General features: G+C 33.4%; 3 protein-coding genes across 3 annotated transcripts in view; 2 read left to right on the top strand and 1 right to left on the bottom strand.

Moving 5' to 3' along the window:
- Window positions 1–14,392, top strand: part of LOC143240361 (RNA-binding protein 38-like) — a 56,910-nt gene extending 42,518 nt beyond the window's left edge. The window contains exon 4 of the mRNA XM_076482677.1: window positions 3,138–14,392. Within this exon, the coding sequence (XP_076338792.1) occupies window positions 3,138–3,468 (331 nt within the window). The 3' untranslated portion in view covers window positions 3,469–14,392. The remainder of the gene's footprint in view (window positions 1–3,137) is intronic.
- Window positions 14,393–16,935: 2,543 nt separating this feature from the next.
- mRpL53 (mitochondrial ribosomal protein L53) lies at window positions 16,936–19,947 on the bottom strand. Its single transcript, XM_076482689.1, has 3 exons — window positions 19,790–19,947; window positions 18,096–18,208; window positions 16,936–17,345 (listed from the first exon to the last, which is right to left on the bottom strand). Exons 1-3 carry the CDS (start codon window positions 19,921–19,923, stop codon window positions 17,242–17,244), a joined length of 351 nt encoding a protein of 116 aa, XP_076338804.1. The 5' UTR covers window positions 19,924–19,947; the 3' UTR covers window positions 16,936–17,241.
- A 3,927-nt stretch (window positions 19,948–23,874) lies between these two features.
- LOC143240369 (techylectin-5B-like) lies at window positions 23,875–26,273 on the top strand. The gene is made up of 5 exons (XM_076482692.1): window positions 23,875–24,377; window positions 24,526–24,776; window positions 25,502–25,607; window positions 25,740–25,904; window positions 25,989–26,273. Exons 1-5 carry the CDS (start codon window positions 24,212–24,214, stop codon window positions 26,249–26,251), a joined length of 951 nt encoding a protein of 316 aa, XP_076338807.1. The 5' UTR covers window positions 23,875–24,211; the 3' UTR covers window positions 26,252–26,273.
- The last annotated feature ends 278 nt before the right edge of the window (window positions 26,274–26,551 follow it).

Consider the following 26,551-nt stretch of genomic DNA (forward strand, 5'->3'; position numbering starts at 1 on the left):
CATTAACCCTTCTTGATGAATTTGTATCTCTATGATGCCCTTAGCATTGTAAAATTTTTGCCTCCAATGGGAAGATGTTACATGGTATAACAGAAGTTCTAGAATATGAATGTTTTCACTAATAAAACAATTAGTTGTTTCCGTTTTGGCTTGGAAGTTTTTGATTCCAGTCACTTCAAAAAATTAACATCTAAATGTATGTGTGCTTGTTATAACTTGGGGAAGAGCAGCGTGTCATATCGCCTTCATTCTGTTTAAGATAGATGATACCGTTTTTGGTTAGTCGTTTCCATAGCCATGAAATGCAACAGTTACGTTTCAATATCTTCTCTACACATTATTCACTTACAGGTGAATGATAGCATCTTGTATTGATTCATGAAGTCGTATCACCATCAAGAACACGTTGAAGTTGCTAGTTTTTCTGAGGTGACCAGATTTAATTGACAAGTGTCTCTACCACGTTTGGACCACCACAGTGAGCAGCTGGGGTCTACATGAACAACGACAATATCAGTCTTCATTTCTTTGAAAATTTGGCTTAAACGTCTAAATCTGGCATTTCTAGCATAACTGTTTCATTATTTTATTGCAAATATAAGTAGTGTTTCGTACTATTATTTGTCTCTCTTTGTATATCCCGCAACCTGGCATGGACTGACGATTAGGCACTCACCTCACAGTCACTGGGTTCGAATCCCCGTCACCGGATAGGCTCATCTTTTCAGCCTTAAGAACTTTATAATATGTTGGTCAATTCCACTATTCGGTGGTAAAAGGGTAACCCAAGATTTGGCGGTACTACCTGCCTTCCTTTTAGTACTAAATTAGGAATTAATAGTATAGGTAGCGCTCGTGTAGCTTTGCTCAAAACAAATCTTTGTCTATTCCAACTGAAGGGTTCTGGAATTGAACGAAAGGCCTTATGGGCAATGACTTGTGGGAGACAAAAGATAGATTCCAAATGCTACTTTTACACGCCTTTGACTTAGAATCCTAAATGAATAATTTAAGAAGAATATGTGAATTAAAAAAACATCCTCAGCTTTTGTTACAAATTGTAAGCTTAAATGTTGCTACTGCTTGTTTCTAGCGAAGTTCAGGCTGTTTCGGGTTTTATGATACTTTAACTTGTTCAGCTTTTAGCATGTCGTATAAACATGCAAAATGTAAACGTGGTGCTGATTTACTTTGACTCCGTCGTTAAAATAAGTTGACGCATGAGTTAGCACAATTTTGAACGCTTATTGACACGTTAAGAATAACCTATTCTAAAACGGAACAATATGTGGTTTCTGGTAGCACCTTACTTATGAGATTAACAGGTATTACAAGGTGTTTTACTGACTATAATTTCCTGTAGTTTTTACTAAGCTGAGAACTTTTACATTTGTTTTTATTGCTATTTGCTAAACGTCCATTTTTACTTTGCCAATTGCGGACTTTATGAAAATAGTTCATACTAATCAGTATTAAGAATGCAACTACACAGTGGGCTTTCTAGTTAGTAACTCAAGCACGAGTCGTAATTGCCGCTGAGCTACTAGGGGGCGCTGTATGAGTGAGGACAGTAATTCTTTAATGCAGCTTCAAGTTTTGGTATGTTTGTTGTCAACCAGAAGCTACACAGTAGGCTATCTGTGCTTTGCCCACCGCTAATATCGAAACCAGATATTTAGCGTTATAAGCCCTCCAAGTTACCTCTGAGGCACGAATAAGTTTCTCGCTTTAACAAGTGGATACAGGTCGGAATAAAGTGACGAATTAGAAAAGCAAAATCAAAAGTAACTTTCCTAGAGAAGTGCCCCTTAATGGTTCAACGGTAATTCTGGTGGCTTATAATAACTCTGAAAACCGGGTTTCAATACCCATAATGGGCACAGCACAGATAGCCCACTGTGTAGCTGTGAAACATCTAGAAAGATATTTGGCATAAAACCTGTGGCATACGTATTAGTTGAATACCGCGGGAGGCCTAACAGGTGATTTAAATTTGACTACTTAACGCTTCGCTATATAATTTTAGTTTAAAAATGTATCTCAAGACAGCTGATATGGGTATTAAAACTTTAATTAAAATAAAGTGCAGAACAACGTTTTGATCTTCTTCAGAATACATTTTTACTTCAAGTGTATTTCTCATCATCATTAATGACTTTAGCTTAACATTTAAGTATACGATTTCAGTTTACTAGTTGACGTTTTTCTATGTCAATGTAGATTATTTCTTTGACTTGGTACGCTGAGAGCTTGAGGACCAATGGTCCGCCTCCCGTTTCTCCAAAATTACCTCCTCCTGCATTATGAGAGAGGGTGAGCTGCATAAGAGTGGCGGTCGTAGTCCACTATTTGGCGACAAGTGGTGTTAACTAGGTATCCACCTTCTCGTCTTTGTCCTTTTTGACATGAATATCTCATACAATCCGTCTTGCTGCGTGGCATAAATGTACTTAAAAAAAAAGAACAACAAAAAAACCTCTGCTATGTAACGTTAGGACAAGTGTTGTTCATATGGTGGAGCCCTTAGAAATTTCTAAATACACCATCAGGTGCTTCATGAAAGCGACAGTGGGTGAGTGTTGGTCATCCTTTTTGTTAGTAGTTCAAAGTCAGTAACGACGTCAGATAGTCGTAAATGCAAAACATAAACCTATTTATATCACTTTTTTGTGCGTTGTTTATTCAATTCGTACTTAAGGCAAAATATTTTATAAGCACTAAATGTTTGTAATTTAAACATAAAGATTAAATTTTATAACCCTTGTATTTAATTTAAGTAATGTTCCTTTTTTTTTTTATTATTTTTTTTTAATTTCGCGCAAAGCTAAACGAAGGCTATATGCGCTAGCCGCCCCTAATTTTGCAGTGTAAGACTAGAGGGAAGGCAGCTAGTCATCACCACCCACCGCCAGCTCCTGGGCTACTTTTTTACCAACGATTGGACATAACGTTATAACGCCCCCACGGCTGAAAGAGCGAGCATGTTTGCTGTGACGGGGATTAGAACCCGTGACCCTCAGATTAGGTGCCTTAACTACCTTGCCATGCCGGGTCTGCCATTTTGTGTATGTTAAATATATTAGCAAATATTTTCAAGTGCACATGCGTTAAAATTTGTGTTTTCTGTTTCTTTTCAGTCTGTCTCCATATTACATCTATCCACCTCCGTACGTTACGTCATCAAGTGTACTACTGCCATCCCACGTGCCTTTGTCACCTGCGTCTGCAGCTGCCGCGTGGCACGTCTACGACTATGCAGCTGCATACCAACCAGCTCAAAATGCTAGCGGTTTGGATCCCGCGAACTACACTTATCCAACTGTTACCTCAGCGCCATCTACTGGCTACGGAAGCACTTCTTATCTCCCACCTCAAGTCTATCCGTGCACCGTTCCTGGGCTTGGGACTGTTGCAGGGTTGACTCCTTACATAGGTCAATCTCATATACAGGATACGCGGCTACAATAACATTGTTCTATTGAAGAGAGATGCCACCGGGATATATTTTATAAACGTCTTATTTAACACAAAAATCACTGTAGAGGAAGAGAAAATTAATGTCTTTAACGTATAACTTCTTTAAGTCAAATTTTAAAGATATTGTGTTATTATAAGTATATCAAGTCAACGAACTCACTGTTACATTATGATGATGTTTTATATTATTGCTATTAAGCCACTGAAACATATTTTTAAAGATGGAGTTTCGAGGTATCTTTTAGAGACCATAATTCATATCGGTGATTTCTGTTCAGTGAACAAAGCATTACCAGGAATTTGTGACACTTCAAAAGACAGGAATAAGGGGATATGTATACCCTAAGACAGGAGTAAGTGGATATGTATACCCTAAGACAGGAGTAAGGGGATATGTATACCCTGTTTAAGAGAGGAGTAAGGGGATATGTATACCCTATCTAAGACAGCAATAAGAGGACAGTTATATTTTCTTTTTCTTTCTTTGCAATTAAGCACAAAGCTGCACAATGAGCTATTTGTGCTCTGCCCACCACGGGTATCGAAAGGCAGTTTTTAGTGGTGTGAATCCGTATACATGCCACTGTGCCACTGAGGGGCGACATGTATATACTGTAAGGGATAACATTAAGGGAAAATTATACATGTGAAAACGGTTAGTATGGATAGAGAAAGCACTATGTAGAGGAGCGAACAACGTTTCGACGTTCTTCGGTCATCGTCAGGCTCACAAGGAAAGAAAAGGTTACTGACCGATAGCTGACCACATTTTTGAAGGCGGTTGTGTAATTGAGTGTAGGAATGTAGAGGGCGTGCTTAGATGTTGGATATATTTATTAATACACGTATAAAGGTGTTCCTTTGTATTGTTCGCTCCTCTACATAGTGCTTTCTCTATCCATACCAGCCGATTTTACATATATAATTTTCTCTATAAGTGGGTTTTCTCGTCATCACGGAATAAGGGAAAATGTATACCTTGTTTAGGACAGCAATAAAGGGATATGTATAACCTAGGTACTACAGCAATAAGGGGACGTGTGCATTGTCAGGGAGAACAATAGGGAGACGTCTACGTAACTACTAAGTGAACGAGTCTTGGCAGCTTTATTTCTTAATAGATAAGTAAACAGGTTTAGAATGCGGAGGAAAGTGAAACTCACACTTCACAACTGGTCAGCCTGTAAGATGTCCCGTAGGAGTTACGTGAAAAGTATGTGTACACTATATATTTTAAGTGGTTCCAGGTATTACAATAATAACACTATGTAACACAATTTTTATTCCTGGATAATGTGTGTTATTTTTTAATTGCTTATGTTGTAAAAGTACAGAAAATGGTCATTATTCCCTTCAAACTTTGTTTTTGTGATCTAGATAATGAAATTTAGAAAATAACCTATTTTTTATGTAAAAACGGGCAAATTTGCACATTTTCATTTAAATAAGGTCAGAATAAAACATATGAATCAAGATTTTCATGTATTTATACTGAAGTTATACAAAAATGTATAAAAAGTGAGTAGATTTTCGAAATGGCTGCTTTCTCTCTGCCGGAGTGGGTACAGGGAGCTCAGGGCAGTGTGGCAGTGGGGCGATGGATGATGGAAGTTCCAGATACATTATAGCAGATGCATTCTTGCCAGCCCGACGTTTGCAAGGATCCACCATGAAGAAGTAGCAATTGCTTGAGTGGTCAGGGGTTCATGCCAAATTCTTGGAATAGCGAATTTTATGGCTCTCTTTTCCCCTCTGTACCATCCTGCAAAAGAGCAAAATAAAATTGTTATTATGAAGAATAAATTTCATCCACAATTAATGTGTAAGAGGTTCATGCAAAATATTTTATGAGATATTTTTTCTATACTATTGGAAATTAAAGAAATGTATATTCTTCAAAAAAAGAAAGGCAAAATATGAGACAAATTGTTAACAAGTTTATTCCGGGTAGTTCTGTATGACATGTGTGAAACTTTGCAAATTCACTGCTGAACATCCAAAGTTTGCAAAGGCGAAGTCCACGCTCACTAGGTGAAGTTTAACGTCACTCAACGTCAATAATGAGTATGTCCCCCGTGAGCATCAATAACTGCTTGGCATCTCCTGCCCATGGAAACGATGAGATAACGAATCACATTCTGTGGAATGGCTGTCCACTCAGCCTGCAAAGCTGCTGCAAGCTGAGGTAGAGTCTGCGGTTGAGGTTGTCACCGTCGCAGACGTCGGTCCAACTCGTCCTAAAGATGTTCGATGGGGTTTAAATCTGGTGACCTGGGGGGCCAGGGAAGAACGTTGATGATGTGGTGTCTCAAGAAGACAGTGGTGAGTCGGGTTGTGTAAGGACGGGCGTTGTCATGTTGAAAAACGTCGTTGACGTTCATCATGATAGGTTGCACATGGGGCCTAAGAATCTCGTCGACGGTTGCGTACGGTCTGATCGGAAATCCTACGCAACACTGGTATGGTTGAGGCAGTAGACGTCGCAGTGGTGGTCCTATCCCGAAGGTGACGTAACCGAATGTTGCGATCTTGTGTGGTCACACGAAGTCTGCCAGATCGTGGACGATCACGAGTTGATCCATGTTGTTGGTGACGATTCCATTAGCCTTGTGATGGTGCTTGGGTGGACGTTCACAGCTCTGGCAACATCTGATCGAGATTCGCCTGCTTCCAAGCGACCAATGGCGTTGTTGCGTTGTGCTTCAGTCAGTCTTGGCGTAACTGTATTGCGTGTCGGTGGCTTAACACTGAGCTATGGAAACTGAGAACCCGTCACTTTTATAGGGATTTTGCACATGTTGCACTTGCAGAACATGTAGATCTCTCAAACAAATTTATTGGACACGAATGCGTTTTGGCGAAAAATTCGATGTTTTCCTCCGTTTTCAAAATGCACAACTTTTATTGTCATTTTGGTCTGACAATCAGTGCCTTAACACGTGTATCATCACATACTCTGAGCTTGTAACGTTATTACATATATTTCTCTTTAAAATAACAGAAATATCCCTTTTGTGTTTCTTGTTTTGAAGAGTATATATTTAAATTTTAAAAGGTCTAAAATTTGTATAATATAAAATCTTACTATTCAAGGAAGCAAAAATTGTCCGTCTTCCCTTCTAGAGTTTTTTTTTGCAGTGCTTGCCGGTAAATGAGGTGCCCAAGGTTTGTCTTGATCCCCGACAGGTATGCCGAAATATGCCTTGTAGGCTTCACACATTTTAGAAGATGCTGTCACAGAGTACTTTTTCGCTCTTGTCTTGATAAATTAGTCACGCACATTGCAGAATGCGTCTAGAAAATGCTTGCAGCTTCTTGATGCCATCTCTGATAAAATCAGATAGATCTATGTGTTCACGTAGGCAGCTAGAACTAAACTGAAGTGGTGAGTGGTGAGCCCCTGTAATATATACTACTATGGAAAGTTCTAGAAAATTCTCGTAAGTTCTACAACATTCTAGAAAGTTCTTGATAATTCTTGTAAGTTCGAGAAAATTTTCTATCAGCTACTCAGCACTGAATCTACATGAAATGTCCTGGAAAATGGTTAAATTTGAAAATTTCATTATCCATGTTACAAAAGCAAAGTTTGAAGAGAAAAATAGGTTTTTTTCCATTTACTTTAGACATAAGCAATTGGGAAATACACCTTCTGCCCAGGAACAAGAAAAAGTAAAAATTTTGTAACATAGTGTAATAATCGTAATGTGGAGAAAAAAACTAAGACTTTAAAATTATCGACTTATTTAAGCCTCGAATTACTGGTTTGTTTTTACACACTTTGCTGCCACCAGGGTCAACATATGTCAGTTTTTTTACATCATGATACAACATGAAGTGTAACGAACTACAAAAATATAGTGTAAAATCCATTATTTTGTGTGGAAAATACATAGGAAATAACGAATAAGTATTTAAAATAGGTAGAACACACGTCTATGACAAAAATATATTCATGTGCAACGTTTCGAACAAAAGCCTTTCGACAGGTAGTTTAAAGATTTTTGTTCGAAACGTTGCAAATAAATATTTTTGTCATAGACGTGTTTTACGTATTTTAACACTTTGTTTCTCATTATTTTATTGTTTTTTCCACGACTTTCGATCTCTTCTACTGTGTCTTCTTTTAAAATACATAGGAGACAAATACAAATGCACTTCTTAGTACAATGAATGACTATAATCATATCCTTAGTTGTTTTCGGTTCTCATGGACCCAAAAGCAATTGCGTTCGTAAGTATTTTAGAAAAAAAAAAAAAAATGGTTGTTGACCCTACCTATCAGTTTAGGGTTGAAAAGAAATCTTGGTTATTGCAATTCCCCGAATGGTGTTAAAGCCACAGCTATATTTAATCTGTGTTGCAAATTCCTGGAGTTGCCATGTTTAAATAAATGTATGTCACTGTTGTTAGTAATCTATGTAGTAGCTTTCGCACTGTGGCGTCACGAATCATAGATTTAAACTGCTCGTCACATGTGTATATATATGTTGTCATGATAATACTTGTTGACCACAGGTTTCATGTTGTAGTTAGTTCCAATGAGGACGTATAGACGTAGTAATTATTACAATTAGTGAGTTTCGTGTCTAGAAACCATTTCGGTAAAAAACAAAACATCAATAAATCCAAAATACAATATATTAGTACACAATGGACTAAAATGCACTAACATACGTGGTATAAGTACTTATAAATTAATTGTTACCGAAAAAAACCCCAAAAAACTTGTCATTATATGTATGTACATTTATATATACATATATATATATATATATATAATGAAACACACACACACACACACAAAATCTTGATGGCTACATAAATGTTATGAAACGGCACTGAGTATTTTAGTGTTCTATTTATTAAAAAATAATGAAATTAAGTGTTTAAAAAACACTGAATTTTTAAAAGTTATAATCCAGAAATTTTTACCAAATTTTTATTTGTCGATTTTTGTTGTCTTTTAGATACCACTTTAGGTGACTTTTTTATGTGTCGAATATTTAGTAAGAAATCTATTGGGTATGTTATTACTGTATGTATGCATTTGTGTGTGTATAGACACACAATATGGTGCCCTAATTTCTCATTATTTATATATTTTTGTTTGGAATGGAGAGTCGCTGTAGTCGAGACTACAAGAGAAGTTAAGCCTCGCTAGAATTAAAACCATAATTTTTTAAATCATCGTTACAGGCTCTCGTGAATTTAGTCTCGGATCGATTAAGAAGAAAAGTTTACGAACCTGAACTAGCATCATATATACATTATCTGTTATTTCGAAATACTAATAATAAAACGCTAATTCTGAATTAGACAGCCACAAAAGTTAAATTCGGGTGAACATATTTTAGTAATGAGTAATATCAAACAACACAAAGTTCTGAATTGTTGTATCCATTTGTTTAAGTAAGGAAAATATTAGTGTTTATTTATAATAATTATTTTGCATAAAGTAGTACATGCGATACATGAAGAACACGCTGAGACCACATGATTATGGTAAAGAAGCCCCCCATTGGTTCAGTAGTATGTCTGCGGATTTACAACACCAAAAATCGGGTTTCGATACCCGTGGTGGGCAGAGCACAGATAGTTCATTGAGTGGCTTTATGCTTAATTCAAAACAACAACTTATGGTAAAGGACGTGACAACTTTAGGTCTAGCATTGTAATATTGCATTGTTGCAATGAGTTCGGTTGATAAATTTCAGATATCCATGAACATGAAAAATAAATTAGGCCTTTTTTTTAATATAAAGTTGTAAAGCGATGGTATTTAATCACAACATGATATTTTTAGGTTTCTAAATGATATGAATGATTAAATATAGATTAAAAAATTATATTAACGGTACAGTCAGCAAAAACTGCGAGTTTCCCATAGAACAACTTTCGTCCTTAATTAATGGGGCATATCTAAATTTTCAAGAGAGCATTGATGGGGTTGATGAAATTCTCGCGTGATTTACCAACAGAAATGTCACGCTGTACAAGTCATTCTATGTCTCATTCATATTGAACAATTTCTCTGGACAACATTTATTTTCAATGTGATTTGAATAATTAAAAATAATGTAAACAAAAAAAATCTAATATTCGGAAGTTCTTTTTCGTTCTACAAAGAGCAAATGAAAAACATGAAAATATGTTTAACAAAACAAGTTTTATGCCAGGTGTTTTAGAGTTATATATATATATATATATATATATAGTTGTTTTTGGATTTTTTTTCATAAACAAACTAGAAATATGCTTATTATCGACCGCTTTGTAAAGATACATCGTAAAAGTAACAGATAATATATTGCCATAAATTGTATGCGGACTCTTTATATATATATCTTAGGAATAATATATATTCTTTATATATATATTATTAATTTTTAGTAATTAACAGAGACAGTGGTTAATTAACTAGGCCGTGTGTACACAAGTATTTCATAGTGTTAATTACACATTACACTATTATAGCTTGCTTTCTCTGTGTCGAAGTATACACTTTTATATATTTTTTCCAATAAATTTATAAACGAAAATAAAAGAAAAACAGTTCAAAATGGAGCTCTATCTGATAATTATTATTGTATATTTGAGACTTTGATTCGTACGAGAAGAACTGTGATAATGATGTAGAAAGCCTTTAAAAATATAATTAAATGAAATTGTACAAAACACGATTTACTACGTACAATGTATAAAATATTTTTAAGCCTTACTGATATTCAATATAGGTTACGCTATTATAGCTCTGTTCAAACTATATTTAAATCATTTTGTTAATTCCTTTGATAAAAAAAAGGAATAGGAAACTTTTACCCCATTCTCTCATTTTTTAAATATCAAAGATAAGAAAAATATAAAGTTATATATTCTGAAAACTTCCTGTACAAATTTGCGAGCTGTTGAGGTTACGTGTTACCGCTACTCTAACTTACAAGTTGCAGGTGAAGTAAGTATAAATTATTAGGCTTACCTGTCATATGCTAGAGTATCAGACAGCCTTTTTACCAAAGAAGAGACAAGTCTTGTTGATTTTTCTCCTTCTCTCGCGTAACGTTATGTAAGACTTTTTTTACAAACTCGAAAACGTTGAGTTGAAGGGAGAGTTAGTATATTTGTAAGAACATGTCACAGATAATGATTTTATGTATGTTTGCAAGTAACTGAATTTTTAATCTGAATATATTTGCTTAGAATATAGAGATATTATAACTTTTTTATTTACTATATTTGCATTTTTTTGTATATTTTTAGAGACTTGGTTTGTTTCTAAATGTAACTTCATTAGAGCGCTAATATTATCATTAACTGAGAAGGTGACGATTTAAAATTTCACAGATTAGAATGTTTTGTAAGTTAGTGGCTTATTAATTGTAAAACTATTAAAAACCGTTTATAATACAGAAACTAAACTTGTTCTTTTTTAAAGCAAAATAATACCACCGAAAACTCGACAGCTTGTTTTGAATTTCAAGCTACTTAAAGGCTATCTGCGATTGCCGTCCCTAATTTAACAGTGTAAGACAAGAAGGAAGGCAGCTAGTCATCATCACCCACCGCCAACTCTTGGGCTACTCCTTTATCGACGAATAATGGGATTGACCGTACAATTTTAACGCCCCAATGGCTGAAAGGGCGAGTATGTTTGGTGCTACGGGGATTCGAACCCGCGACTCTCGGATTAGGAGTCAAACGCCTTAACCCATCTGGCCATGCCGGGCCGTAAGCTCGATTGTAATTAATGCCTGTTGAATTTTCCGTGCCTTAAATTTTTTTCGTACCTTTAAGTTGTTTCAAAAATTCATTTTTTTACTTTGATATTTCATGAAATAAGTGATGACAAATGTGGGAAGCTTCCAGCAGGCTGAAAGCTAAAAATAAGGGTTCGATCCTCGCTATGGACATATCGTGGATAAAACTACACACAGCATTGTGCTTACGAAGCAAACAAACAATAATTATTAACTTATTTAACAGCAAATCTGAGGCCTAATTTACTGATTATCGTGTTAGCGTTAGGCAAGAGGTTATTTCAGTATTGAAATATCAAAATACCACCACAGTCCGGTGTGTTAGTTTTAACACTTGTTCTATACATGCATGTTCAAAACGAGAAAGACTAGATAGTAGGATTTATTTTTGGTTCTTAACTTCGTTTCGTATGTAATTGGAAAATGTATGATAATCAGACCTGACACCAACAAATGTACACCAAACAGTACCTCTAAGCTATGCAATACTTTAATGTTACCATTTTTAGCAGTGAACTTCTGATAATCCTTTTTAGTACCCCCGTCCCCTCCCAGTACTTTAATAGACGATGATCTTGAGTTTAATTCCTGTTTTAGCTTGGATGTACTGGTTCAAATCTTCGTTATCCAAATTACAGTATATGGTCCATCACTGCAGCCTGTATCTGAAATTACTCTAAGTATTTGTGTGTGTTGGGGTGGGGATTTTCGAGTAGTTTTTTGGATGGAATTTTCTCATATAAAAACGTGTTTTTGAAGGTGATTAAAACAAGATATTTCCACATTGTGACATTAGACAGATAGGTGTTCAGAATTCACAACATATACCAAAACACGACAACAAAAGGAGAAAATGTTTGTTGTTTTTAAATGTTTTATACTCAACAGATGGGGTCAGATTTTGAAGTGTATGTATATTTTTAAGCCAGTTTTCACTCTCTTAAAAAAGAAGTAACCATATAAGTAAGGTTAATTAAATTACTATTGTTATTAACATGTTACTTTATTGTCCCTTGTGGAACAGAGGTAAGTCTACAGTCTTGAAAAGCTACAATCATACAGTTCGATTCCCCCCACTGGATACATCAGATAAACCAATGTTGCTCTTCTATAAAACAAACACTATATTAATTTATTATTTTGAGGAGCTTTTGATTTAATTTGCTAAAGTCAACTATAACTATTTAATGTTATAATTATTTATAAGATGTCGTATTTAAGTCTAACAGAATGTTTAATTCAAACTATTCTCGTATTTAGTATTCTTAACATTAATTGTCAGATATGGCTGACACAGTGTGAAGTCAAATCTTTTTTCTTTGAAAACTCCAAGGGACCTAAATCATTGTAGTGACTAAAAACTATATAAACATAATAATATTGTGTTTAGATGAATATAACTGACCTGTAAACTCGCACGTTATCAGCAAAAGGCATTCACGCCATAACATATTTCATTATTAGTTATATATCCACTGGCCTAAACAATATTAGCAAGGATATTATCCGAGATCGTCTACTGTGACCATCGTGTATCAAACAAAGTTTAGAGTGAAATAGTGTATGGTTTATGTTGTTATTTCTCACTAAATTTGCTCTTCACTGACATTGTCATGAAATGTTAAGATTCGCAAGGTTAAAAAGTCCAAAATAATTTTAAAGTTTCTTTGTTGAATTTCGCGCAAAGTTATTCAAGGGGAACGTGCGCTAGTAGTTCCATAATTTAGCAGTGGTAGAATAGATAGAAAGCCACTCACCACCAACTCTTTGGTAGCCTTTACCAACGAAAAGTGGGATTTGCCATTATATAATAACAAGGTTTGCGCAGCTGAAATGGGGAACATGTTCGGTGGCGGGATTTCAACCCACATATTGCGAGTAAAGCATCCTAACCAGAGAGACCAGTTTAATCATTAATCTAATAAGACGATTTGTGCTCGACAAGTATAATGTAAAGTAAAACGAAATCTGTCGAATTATCGTGTCAACTAACAATATTAACCTGAAAAAAATTTATGAAGTAACTCATAAGGCTTAGGCTGAATAAACAACAACACAAACTTTTACTGATTGAGAAGCAGCGTAATATGCACGAGTTTCACTTCTTATCTCAAAATTGTTTACTTTTGTCCTCAGCTTATGAGTAAGCAAGTTGTCTTTCATTGGCAAGTTCTGTTAACCATTAGTCTTTGCATAATAAACGAGAGAATCCTCAATAATCTTGGCTACAATTAGATATCAAATCGGTAAAGAGATAGAGCTACGATTTAATAGTTTGTACTTGAAAAAAACACAACTAACTCTCAGCTATTCCATGAGCCGATGTCCTGGGACTAAAAAAAAAGTTTAGTTTTTTTTTATAAAATAAGGCCTAAAGTAAATATTGATGGAACAAGTAATAAGTCACTTTTATTGCTATAAAAATGTAGTTTTTGATGAGTTTATTCTGTCAAAATAAGACCTGAGCAAGAAAATGAATCAAAGTTTTCCTTCCTTGGTAATCATTTAAGTGTTAAACAATTTATGTATTTTCTTATCAGATGATACACCACAATATCATTTATTTTTAAAAGTTAATTTTGATGCACGTTTTTGTTGTTACTTCATGTAGTTTGGTCTTCAGAACCTTCTTCATCTTTCTTGTACAGGTAATGATGTTGTCAGACATTGTGTTTAACATATAATACCCCCATTTATATAACTTACTATACAGTCTGTGACTGAGAATAATAATAATAAAAATTAGTCGAATATGTATCGGTTGTAAATGTATTTATTCCTGGTTGTTTCATGAGTATTTACTGCATCTTCTGCAGAGATGCTTAATTCGTGGAAATGTGAAACTTTTAACATTCATTTGTTTCATTTCATTTTTGAAAATTTGCAAATAGCCAATCGAAAGCTATCAATGATAGCTATCTATAACTTGGAAATTACAGACTAGGAGAAGTGAAGCAGTTCAACACGACCCACTGCCCACCTCTTTTAACAACTGAAAATTGGGATAGAACATAACATTTTAACACCCTCATGGCTGAAGGGGTGAGCATGTTCAGTAACAGAATTCGAACTTGCAATCTGCATAGTTAACAAACACTCTTAGCCTAGCACTTCATAATTCTAGATTAATATCAGATAAGTTTACCCTTTTAACTTAAGGAATCACAGCCCTCAGAATTAAATATTAGTTTGTTTGATTTTTTGTAAAATCACCTTACTGTGACCTGTGAGCATTTCTCAAATCTGAACATAAATATGCAATTGAAAGTAATTCTTGTATTTCAACAAGTTTATGAATTTACCTCTGGATATTTTCTAAGCTTTTTTGCTGCAATTTACATATAACTTAAATACTAATCCATTTGTATGAAGTAAGGAGACTGACCATCTCAGTTTTCAAACTATCCAAGTAAAAATATATTGAAATTGAAATTACACTCAGGCAAATGCACAAAATTTAACCCAGAACCCCAAGGTGAGCCTCAAACCCCTGCTGTAATAAGTACATTTTTTAGGTCAAACAACCTCAAAAACACTTTAAATTTGCCTCCGACACATCCAATTATTTAATAATATTCATATATTTTACAACAATCGTAAATATTGTCTATAATGTCGGAATTATTTCTAAAACATAGTGACAAATATATCTGTGAATATTTTCATAACTTCAATTCACACCTTTCACCAATAACAAATAAAGAATATGGTTTTAAATCTCAAAAATAAAATTATAGTTATTGTACATTTTTTATTTATTTCTGTCATTAACAATGGCCCACTCCCCTGCCAATCAGTGGATTTGTGACAAAATTAATTCACAATAAAAAGTGGACTAACACTGACTTTGTGCTATCGGAACACTCAAGAACACCTTGTGGTCAAAACCAAAGCCAGTGGAATCGGACGAAACAATAGAATCTTGTGGTCATAACTGAAGGCAGTCAATCAGATGAAACAATAGAATCTTGTGGTTTACAAGGTACCTTAATTAAATGACCAGGTATAAGACAACAAAGGCATACATAGAAATATTCCTGATTTAAAACTGCTGAAGAGAAGAAGAGAAACCAATCAATAGTAACATTATTAACAGGCTCACAACGATTCTTGTACAGCAGCTATGGAGTGTTATCAATGTCATATCATAGCTTGAATCTTGGACCTTCTAACCCACAGTTCACAACACTAATCATTAGCAGTGCCCTCATAAATAATACTTTATATAAAAATCAAAATAAATGCTAAAACCACATGTTATTCAAATTGAATGTTATTTCATCTTTACTCTTTAACCCTAAACTGCCAATGTAAATTTGCAGTCTTTAACACCATGTGGTGTTATAGGGCTAATAACATAAAATTTTGGTGTTTGTGTGAATGTAATACATCGGGCACATTTTTACAACAGAAGTGAAATAAATCCAATACAACAAACAACCATAGAGGCCTTTACACAAAAATCTAACACAGAGAGCAGTAATATATTCAAATTCTGACAACTCCCTCTCTAGTAACAAATTTAGTATTACTTGTAACCTGGCTCCATGTATCAAAGGTATGAGTTTCAAAATATGTGAGAGAGAATTTATATTAAAATTTAATAATACTATTTCTCTCACATTGATGGCTACACCTGCTCACACACAAAACATTTCTTAGCAACAGTTTATGCCAGTGACTGATAGACTACAAACAATGTCCCCTAGCACCAACAGATGGGGAAGTAGTGATTGTGAATAACACAAACAACTAATTGTAATATCACACATTTCTTCAATATAAATTTATGTGGTTATTAAAATGTTGAAATTTTTAATTTAACAAATATTTAATGTGAGGATTATTTTAAATTGTTATCTTAGTGTATGGATTAATTCACATTTTTTAGTCTTGTGAGATATTATTATATCATAAACAACACTTATAACTGATGAATCACTGTATTGTAAATCATTAAGTTTTTGTTTTATAATCTTCATATTCATATCTACAGTTGTTTATTAAATTAGATCTATAGATCTATGCGAGTAACTTACTTTGATCAAAAGTAATTTATAACAACAGAACAAAACACTTGTTTAGTGACAACTTCTGCCACTCACTGATGTAAATTATGCCACGATGATAACGGTGCTTATCTAAAAATGATTACATAAAGGAAATCTAATAAGGACTATATTTGTATTTTTTCTTTTTATAAAATCTTTTAATTTTCCTAATTTATAATTAATAAAAATAACAAGTACATTGTTAGAGATATAAAGTAACAATGATAATGAATTAAATTAAAAATAATTTAAATTTATTTTAACACTGCTTCTATTTCATTTCTTTCAAATATCATACAGTCTGTGTGTGAAGGGTTTGTTTGTTTGTTTTTTGAATTTTCGCACAAAGCTACTCGATGGCCATCTGTGCTAGCCGTCCCTAATTTTGCAGTGTAAGACTAGAGGGAAGGCAGCTAGTCATCACCACCCACCGCCAACTCTTGGGCTACTCTTTTACCAACGATTAGTGGGATTGACCGTCACATAATAACGCCCCCACGGCTGGTAGGGCGAGCATGTTTAGCGACTCGGATCACGAACCAGCGACCCTCAGATTCTGGCGATGCCTTAACGAGCTCGGCCATGCCGGGCCGTGTGTGAAGGGATAAAACTATCGTAACCCTGTGATAATAGTTACAAGTGAAATAATACAGTTTGAGACTAGTTTCTTTATTCATGAATACATTATATGAAATATCGTTCATTTGATCGGTTTTAATTTAAAGAGAGACAAGAAAAACCGTTGATAACATGAAGGAAGTGAAAATATATAAAAACTTCTTTCATCAAAGACATCAGTAAATGTTGGAATCTCCTTATATAATTTATTTAATAGGATAAACTCACTATCTGATCTTTTCTCACACTTAACTTAAGATACTAAGTGAATGTATAATGTAATCTTTGCTGATGAAAACCAGTACTTTATGACTCGTATTCCTTTTATTTTAAGCTCTTCATTCCACAGGAACATCAAACCTGTTGACAATATTCAAAAATTCCCGAGTAAGTTCCAACGATGTCAAGTTACTAGTTTTGAAAATAACTTTCTGTCCAGAAGCTAGTAAAAAAAGAAATTATTTATCAAAATATTTTATTACAGAACAAAAGTACATCTTCAAATTTGCAGGATTCTACAGAATAATATTAGAAAAATATTCATTTTAGGATGTATAAAAGATTTAACTGGATAACTAGATGTCCAGTGATAAAGCAGTTTCAAAAATAAGAATTATTCCACAAACAAACAAAATGTACACTGTGTGCAGCTTGATATAGTTATTCAAATATACTGAGTATTTAATGCTTATAACACTAATTTTTTTTATTAATTTTTGACAAGAGCTTTATAGTATGGGAATCCAATGCTAATTAATAACCCATTCCTACTTACAGCATTGCAAGTGAGGGATAATGTAGCAGGAGTAAATTTTTCAACTACACTTTATCCCAATACCTCAGATGCTGCATATACTTTTCTATAACTAAGTATTTAATACTATTTTTCTAAATCTAATTTGAAAAATAAAAACCTTTTGACAACTTAATTATACATTGCAGATGTTTTGTAGTGACACGTAAAAACATAACTTGAACAATCAATTTAGTGAATGTTAAACAGCAAGATACTTTATTCTGTAAGATTAGCACTTCCATATTTCAAACTAAACTGTCCTCACTATAATATTCTTTGCACTTTTCTGTAATAACTTTGGGAATATTTGACTACACGTGTTATGAAAGATAACAAAACAAATGCAGCAACTTTCAAATCCAACTTACTAAAATATGGAAATCATGTTAAACTCACCAAGTTTTAGATCCACCTGTGGCTCTGAGCGGTCATTTGTAACTTCTGTTTTTAGTGAACACTTCATGTTGCTTTCTCTCACTCTTTTTATAGACAGGAAGAACAACAGGTTTCTGAAATAACCAATGTTGTAAAGATGGTAATATTTTTATCATTAACCAAAAGAATTTTAAACAATTCTGGATAAGAACAATGAATTAGAATCAATATAAAATGAAGAACATTTAAATAACTGGTGCAATAAATAGAGAATATAAAAATATATTATTCTGATTTTGTTTGGAACACGTTAAAAATAAGCATTTAGAACTATACAAAGCCATATTTTTGTTATTACTAACTCAAGTATACAATATTTACTTATTACTAATAATTAAATTACATAATGGATAATCATATGTTGGATGTTATCAGATAAAGATAACGAATGCATTAATTTATCAAATGAGAAAATTAACATTGTACTTATACAAATTTTTGCAATAAAAAACAAAATTTCATAAAAATTTTAAACTTGGTCATAATTGTGGACTTTGGCTGAAATGGGAATTCCTTACTTTAAGATTACATTGTAAACCTGGACAGTAATACGGAAGTTAACAAATATACCCAAATGAAACATCCAACTTTCTTATATACAAATACATCTTTCTCATGAAACAAATGGTACTGGAAAAAACAACTACTACTAATTTTATGTTAATGATCTGTTTTTAGAGCACTTTTAACAAATACAAATTTTTACATTATTTATCAAGTAGAAAACTATTAGATTATGGCTAAAAACAAACTGTCCAATTCCTAAAAGAAATATTTAACCTGTGAATTAAACAGTTCAATAGTGTAGCTTTTCTTATTTTAACAAATGCTAATTCTAAATTCATAGCTCATTTGTTGACTGGAATTTTTGAAAGTTCAAAATAAGTACATACATAATAAGAGTACCATGCTGTTTTACCTAAAATTAAATCACAAGCTTGTCACATGTTTATTAGGATAAGAATAACAGAGTTGTGAAACCAATTTAAATAGTTGTTATGATTCACCATTACTTTCAACAATTCTGATGCTCTGCAAGTTGCGAGTCATATATTTAATATATAGTATTAGATCCATAAAGGCTATATTAATAATATGTAGTATTAGACCCATAATGACTATACACTACTTAAGATATTACAATTAGGGTAATTCTACCTTTCGAATATTTTTATATCAAATTTCTGTTTGGTGGGAGGTTATTCAACATAACAAACTCCTGTACTGAATTACTGATAGTAATAAACCTTTTGGTTTAATTAACACTAATAGGAATTTAAAAAAAATAAAATATCCACCTTTGAATATGCTCATATTAAAGGGTTGTTTATTTTTGTCTTTATTTCACCTTTGATATTAGGAGTTTTTCTGACTAATGAATGCTACTGAAAATGATACGAAAAAACAAAATACAGTACAGGTTCTTCCTTGCAATTTTAAATTTTAAAGTGAATATAAACAACGATTTATTTGTTAGTACTACAGCTACATCGTTCAACTAAATGTATTTATTAGAATCAGAATTCATCTGCTTTACTTCTCTCTTTAACGTGCAAAAATTTAACTGCAAAAGTCAATGTCCAGTAATAATACAAACAATAAGATTTATAAATAGTAAATTAACTATTTACTTTATTCATTAAAAAAATCACTACCTCACTGATTCAACATTAGGATGAAATGGATCAAATTTAATTTTTACTTGTTGAACTGGTCGTAAATGTAACTCTTTCACGGTTTTATATAATGCTTTCTTCACAGGATTTATTGTTGAATTCATCGCTGCCATGTTATAAAACTTATCTTACTCTCGAGCGCAGATATCATTGTACCATTCGCTCTTTTTTTTTCGAAAAAGGAAAAAAAAAAAATTTATAAATGCTGACATTTAATTTCGAACTACGTGAGTTTGATTGTTACTAAATACTTATTTAGTGATAAAAATAATAAAAAAAAGAAATTAAACGCAAATGAACACAGTATATTTTAAATTGCGAATAATATATAGTATTCTCAATTTAATGATATGAGCGAAGGAAGTTATACTGATACTTAATAACTCGAGTTATTGAGAACTTATTTTGAAAATTATTTTCTTGTTCGAGAGTTCACCATGTTTTGCAGAGATCATAATAGACAAAATAGTGAACATGGCATTCAAGGCCCGTGAAAGAGAAATATTAATTAGTTTGTTTAATATCAACAAATAAATCGAACTACTGTTTAAGTAATACAGCGATTCTTTTTTAAAGCCACTTATGGAAACATAGATAGAACTACATTAAAATATGTATCACAATCTATTCTGATGAGATAGAATTTTATTCATGTTTTGTTTTGTCTTCAGAACCGAGTTCGAGATTTATATACACATATAAGACTAGTGAATGGAATTATTAATATTTTTTGTCTATTTCAGCCTATCGTGAATAGCAAATAAGTAAGATTTGACCTGTGTTTATCTTTCTTTTGTCCTTAGGCCTGGCATGGCCAAGCGCGTAAGGCGTGCTACTCATAATCCGAGGGTCGCGGGTTCGCGTCCGCGTCGCGCTAAACATGCTCGCCCTCCCAGCCGTGGGGGTATATAAAGTGACGGTCAATCCCACTATTCGTTTGTAAAAAGAGTAGCCCAAGAGTTGGCGGTGGGTGGTGATGACTAGCTGCCTTCCCTCTAGTCTTACACTGCTAAATTAGGGACGGCTAGCACAGATAGCCCTCGAGTAGCTTTGTGCGAAATTCCAAAACAAACAATCTTTTGTCCTTATCTCGTATGCAGTACAGTGAAAATGCCCTATTTGTTGTGTTTAAATAATAGAGAGGGTATTAACCTAACTTATATATAGATTTGGTAAACAAATTCAAACTAACTTAATTTGTATTTGGTTTACTATTGTATAAGTTGACATAAGTATGAGAATGACTTGTCTAGATTAAATGCACTAACCTAAACTTTCATTATGACCCACTTATAGCTATCCCTAATTTGTAACTACTGGTTAGAAGGAGAGCAGACAGCCAGAAACAATCTAAAGAAGGGCTCTTTTTAGATCTTTGAATTCAATAACAGAATTAATTGCCATTTTATAATTCAACCATTGTCGTAAGTGTAGATCGTGTTTACGTCTTGAACCTTGGATACAAAAATGTGCAGCCTAACGCAATGCCACAATAGCGATAACAAAATTTTTAAAGAAGCTCCTTTTAAATGTTTGTAATTTCTAAATTACCTTTAAGAGCAAATATGTCACTCACAGTTCATTACCTACATTGTGTCGTCACCTATTAATTATATTACGAAATTCAGACTGTTTCTCTTTTTTCTAACTGTTTATTTCTTGAGAGGGGCATTATTTTATTAATCAACAGTGTTTGTTTGGGAATTTCGCACAAAGCTACTCTAGGGCTATCTGTGCTAGACATCCCTAATTTAGCAGTGTAAGACTAGAGGGAAGGCAGCTAGTCATCACCACCCACCGCCAACTCTTGGGCTACTCTTTTACCAACGAATAGTGGGATTGACCGTCACATTATACACCCCCACGGCTGGGAGGGCGAGCATGTTTAGCGCGACGCGGGCGCGAACCCGCGACCCTCGGATTACGAGTCGCACGCCTTACGCGCTCGGCCATGCCAGGCCTAATCAACAGTGCCGTTGTTATTATCATTGATATCATTCACATATCGACTAGTTGATAAATAGTTGGCAACATTTTCTAATATAGTTGTTTTTCCCACCAAAATATAATTGTCATGCATTACAAGATAATGTATGTTTCTACTGTTGCTCATCTTCTATCTTCTTTATTATCCATATTAAAAAGAATAGCTGAAAATCTTTCTGTTTCTCATTCGTTTTTTATGTTATAACAACAACATATTAGATTACAGGCTAACCTGTCAACTAAACAGATGGTCATGTATCTTGAACCTAAATGTACGCGTGTGTTTTCTTATAGCAAAGCTGCATTGGGTTATCTGCTGTGTCCACCAAGGGGAATCGAACTTCTGATTTTAGCGTTATAAATTAATAGACTTACCGCTATTCCACCGCTGGACACTCAAATATAATTGGTTTGTTTGTTTGGAATTTCGTGGAGGGTTACATCTGCACCAGCTGTCCGTAATTTAGCAGTGAAAGACAAGAAGGAAAATAGCAAGTCATCAATTCCCACCACCTCCCAACTCTTTGGCAATACTTTTACTAATGAATAGTAGGATTGACCGTCACATATAACGCCCTGATGGCTGAAAGGGCTAGCGTGTTTGGTAGGATAGGTATTCAACTCCCGACCCTCAGATTTCAGGTCAAGTGCCCTGACCACCTGGCCATGCTAGACTCAATGTGATCGTACCCATATTTGAAGCTGCCAGACGGAGTTCAATAGAAAATACTACACCATATAATTGTTTATTGTTGAATAGCAAACTTACTTGTCGTTTACTGGTAGTAATTAAAGCAATGGTGACATATATTGTTTTAAATTGATATCTAAGATATATCAATGGAGTATGTGAGAAAACTGAACAAAGATATCAGAGAAGAATAATCAGCCCTTGAAATTGGAGAACTAATTAGCAACGACCCCAAAATATTAAAAAAGGAGGTCCATAAAGCGATTGAAAGTTTGAAAAAACGTGGCACAAACAAAATTTCAGCAGAATTTATAAAGGAAGTGAATGTATAGAGGAGGGACAACGCTAACAAACTTTTAAAAGTTGGACATTGTCTCGATCCACAAGAAACCTAAAGCTGTAAATTGTAGATAATAGAGAACTAAATGGTGAATCATTTAATACCAATGTAAGAACTTCAAACGAAAGGAGAAAATATTTAAAATAATTGTGATAACTTGGGGTGAGAAGAATTTACATATAAAATCATCTTAAAACTTTGGGACGAGAGTAGTCTACATATGAAGTAATCACACGAACTTAAAACGAGAGGACTACATCCATTGGTGGCACTACGGGGCATTTGGTCACCTAAGATACATGTATACTTGCCCCAACTTTGACTGCTGTTTAATATGTACAACAAGATAACACGTTCCCCCACATACTGGTGTTTTAGAAGATATTTTTCTCGTTTGCTTGAAGTAAACTAAATGTAATCTAAAATAACACGTATTTACTTTAAAGCTGCGTTTTATGATATTGGTACTGCTAAAGTAAATAATTATTTGTCTAATTTAATTATGCGTAAAAAAAAGAGAATAATAACATGGAGAAAACGTAATATGTCACAATTTTATATTTCTGTCTCCTAGTTCCACTACTGTCACTGTTAAGTATGAAAAAAATGATACATCAACATTATAAGTTCCCTTAACAATCTTGAACACCTGAATAAATCCCCCCATAAGTATTCTTTGTTTTTCAAGAGAAAGAGAAATATTACAGTCTCTCCTTGTATGATGACACCTTCATCTTAGGTACCATTTAGATAATCTTCAGCCAATACTGAACACAATACTCAAATGTGGCCTAACCACTGACCTACACAATGAAATTATAACTTGTATTCAATATTCCTGTCGATTTAACCTAAAATCCTATTTGCCCTACAAGCATATAGAAGGCAACTACTCGACAGCACTTTTCAGCATCTCTTCAGATACCACTACCAACAGCACACTAATTGGATGACAAATGTTACACCAAGACCCTTTTCTGCCATGACACTGTTAAATTAAACATATAATTCAATTATGATAACTACATGCATTATCTTACATTTATTATAAATAAGGACCATCTACCATGTATATATCCAGTTGACGAGAACCATAAAAATTATTAATCACAGAGAACAACTCTTGCGGTAATAATAACTCCAGCGGTTATAAAAAGAAATGGAAATTACAGATGTTGACAAGAGCCATATTTAGAAAACTATAAACATTTCTTGGAGTCGGTGTGAAAAACATCAGATACAGTTACTAACACGGTTCTAACTTGTAATAATTTAAAGAAACCCCTTTTTGGATATCCTGTTTAATACAACTATAAAATCATTGATAGAAGATTCACATCTTCAGTCTACAAGAAAACAGTTCTGTGTTATAAACCATCTGACAATGTACAACACTGTAAACATATTAAGTATTTTGTCTTTCTTCGTGTTGACCCAGGCTGATGTCCACCATCACACAGCTTGTAATGCTGTTGGTTCACTGAAAGGAATAGTGGACTCCGTTACAGAATTAGTAGATCTGGCTAGAGAGAAGATTTCTACTTTAGAAGGTAATATATTTTACTTTACAAAAAACTTGAACTTCGATTAAAGGAACATTTAAATGTTAAACCTAAATATTATATTGTTAATCTTGTAACACTATATGTTCAGCTTTTTCATATTTCCACATTAAAGATTTTATCCGTTATTCTTTAGATGTGTTTTCTACAACCACATTTCAACGAACATTTTCACCGCTTGTTAACGACAAACAAAACCGATCCCTTCAACAATCTCTTTGCATGACACAAACGACAGAACAGAAACCACCTCTACCAGAAGACTGTGCCAGTATCTATAAACAAAATCTAAACCGAACCAGTGGTGTCTACAGGATTCAGCCACGGTTTTTAGACAAGTCGATTTCTGTATACTGTGATATGGAGACATCAGGAGGAGGGTGGACGGTAGGTGAACTAAACTCTCCTTTATGGTATAGCTTTAGTTAATTCTGGGTTATCGATTGTTTTCATGACAGATTTAATTAAAATTTTGCCATTATTTTCAAAGAAGACGAAACTGCTTTGTTATATAAATTCAGTCTTTTATAAGAAATGAAAAATAAGTATCAGAACCAACCCCACATTTAAAAAAAAAAAAATAAATTTGTTAAGAACGTGTGACGTTCTTCTTTTAAATATTTATTATATTTTTTCATTTATTCCGTTCATTAATATATGTTATTTTAACATACTAAATTTACAGCTCATTAGACGTGTTTTTACTTGGTAATCATTTCGTTTTAGTTTGTTTTTATTTATGCTTCAGAAGGTGTATTTGTGTTCAACCTGACACTTTCTACATGCTGATAAACATATAACATTGTTTAATAGCACAGAGGAATGAGTTCTGTAGTTTATCTTGATGCTACGATAATATTATCCTGAAATCATCTATGAAACAAATTCAGATCGTATGAATGAAATATGTTTTAGTTCAAAAACTTTTCGTTTTTAGGTAGCTTTTACATGTTTCATAAACTTATATCAAAGTTGAACGATAATACAGGAATGTATATTTTAAAGTTTCATTTTGGTACTGGTAACATTTCAAAACAAAGATGTTATATTTTTTCACATCCAGAAACACGTTACGTTTTTTCAGAATTTTTGTTGATTTTTTTTTATTTTAGTTGATCCAAAGAAGAGGAGATTTTGGAAAACCAGTTGAAAATTTTTACACATCGTGGGTAGAATATAAAAATGGTTTTGGAAATTTAACCCAGGAGTTTTGGTTAGGTAAAACTTTATATATTTATCTAACAGTGATAAATTACTTATTTCTTTTCATGTTATTTACTATTATTTGATGAAACTAATTATTTACTTTCTTATAAACTATTTAATTATTATGTACTGATTCTGTTCCAGGAAATGATGTTATTTTCTCGTTGACCAATCAGAACAATATGGTGCTCCGTGTTGATCTGGAAGACTTTGAAGGAAGTCGAAGATATGCAGAGTATGACGAGTTCTTGGTACGAAGTGAAAGAGAACTCTATAAAATGAGTTACAAAACGTACAAGGGTGACGCGGGTGAGTTTAAACGTTATTACAGTAAATAATATCGTACATTAGTTGTTTATATATTATTTATTAATTATTTCGATATTATTTTAGGAAATTCTTTCGCTTCCCACAACAACATGATGTTCAGTACCAAGGATAAAGACAACGATAAAAACGGCGGTAGTTGTGCTCAAAGCTACAAAGGTGGATGGTGGTACAATAACTGTCACAGTAGTAACTTAAATGGTTTGTATTACACAGAAGACAAGGAAGATGCTACCGGTGTTACCTGGTATCACTGGAAAAATAAACACAGTACCCTAAAGAGAAGCGAGATGAAAACAAGACCTATGGAGTTTATTATTGGTCAATAAATAATAACTAACATGTAAATATTTCATTAAAATTGTATTTTAATTAATATACAGAAGGAAAATACAAAGGTTGACACTATTAATTTGTTATATGTTTACTTGTATGTAAAAGTTAACACTCTTTGAACTATGAAAAATTTTTATTGCTATAAGTTTGATTTAACCATTTCAGTGAAAACATAAATTACGTGTAGGTATTAACTTTAACTAAAGTTTATAAATACAAGTGATTAGGTTATATAGAAAGATATTATATTAACAACCATATGTTAATAAAGTTTTCATGTTAAAAATAACTAA

This window comes from Tachypleus tridentatus, chromosome 13 (genome assembly GCF_004210375.1).
Source record: "Tachypleus tridentatus isolate NWPU-2018 chromosome 13, ASM421037v1, whole genome shotgun sequence".
Lineage (NCBI taxonomy): Eukaryota > Metazoa > Arthropoda > Merostomata > Xiphosura > Limulidae > Tachypleus > Tachypleus tridentatus.

What these genes read in the sequence shown, in the direction of transcription:
- mRpL53 (XM_076482689.1), bottom strand. Translation starts at nt 19,923, where the DNA reads ATGGCAGCGATGAATTCAACAATAAATCCTGTGAAGAAAGCATTATAT. An exon ending in CCTAATGTTGAATCAGTGAG is followed by an intron (nt 18,209 to 19,789) that starts GTAGTGATTTTT and finishes TGGTTATTTCAG; the next exon opens with AAACCTGTTGTTCTTCCTGT. An exon ending in ACAGGTGGATCTAAAACTTG is followed by an intron (nt 17,346 to 18,095) that starts GTGAGTTTAACA and finishes TTTTTTTACTAG; the next exon opens with CTTCTGGACAGAAAGTTATT.
- LOC143240369 (XM_076482692.1), top strand. Translation starts at nt 24,212, where the DNA reads ATGTACAACACTGTAAACATATTAAGTATTTTGTCTTTCTTCGTGTTG. An exon ending in GAAGATTTCTACTTTAGAAG is followed by an intron (nt 24,378 to 24,525) that starts GTAATATATTTT and finishes GTTATTCTTTAG; the next exon opens with ATGTGTTTTCTACAACCACA. An exon ending in AACCCAGGAGTTTTGGTTAG is followed by an intron (nt 25,608 to 25,739) that starts GTAAAACTTTAT and finishes ATTCTGTTCCAG; the next exon opens with GAAATGATGTTATTTTCTCG.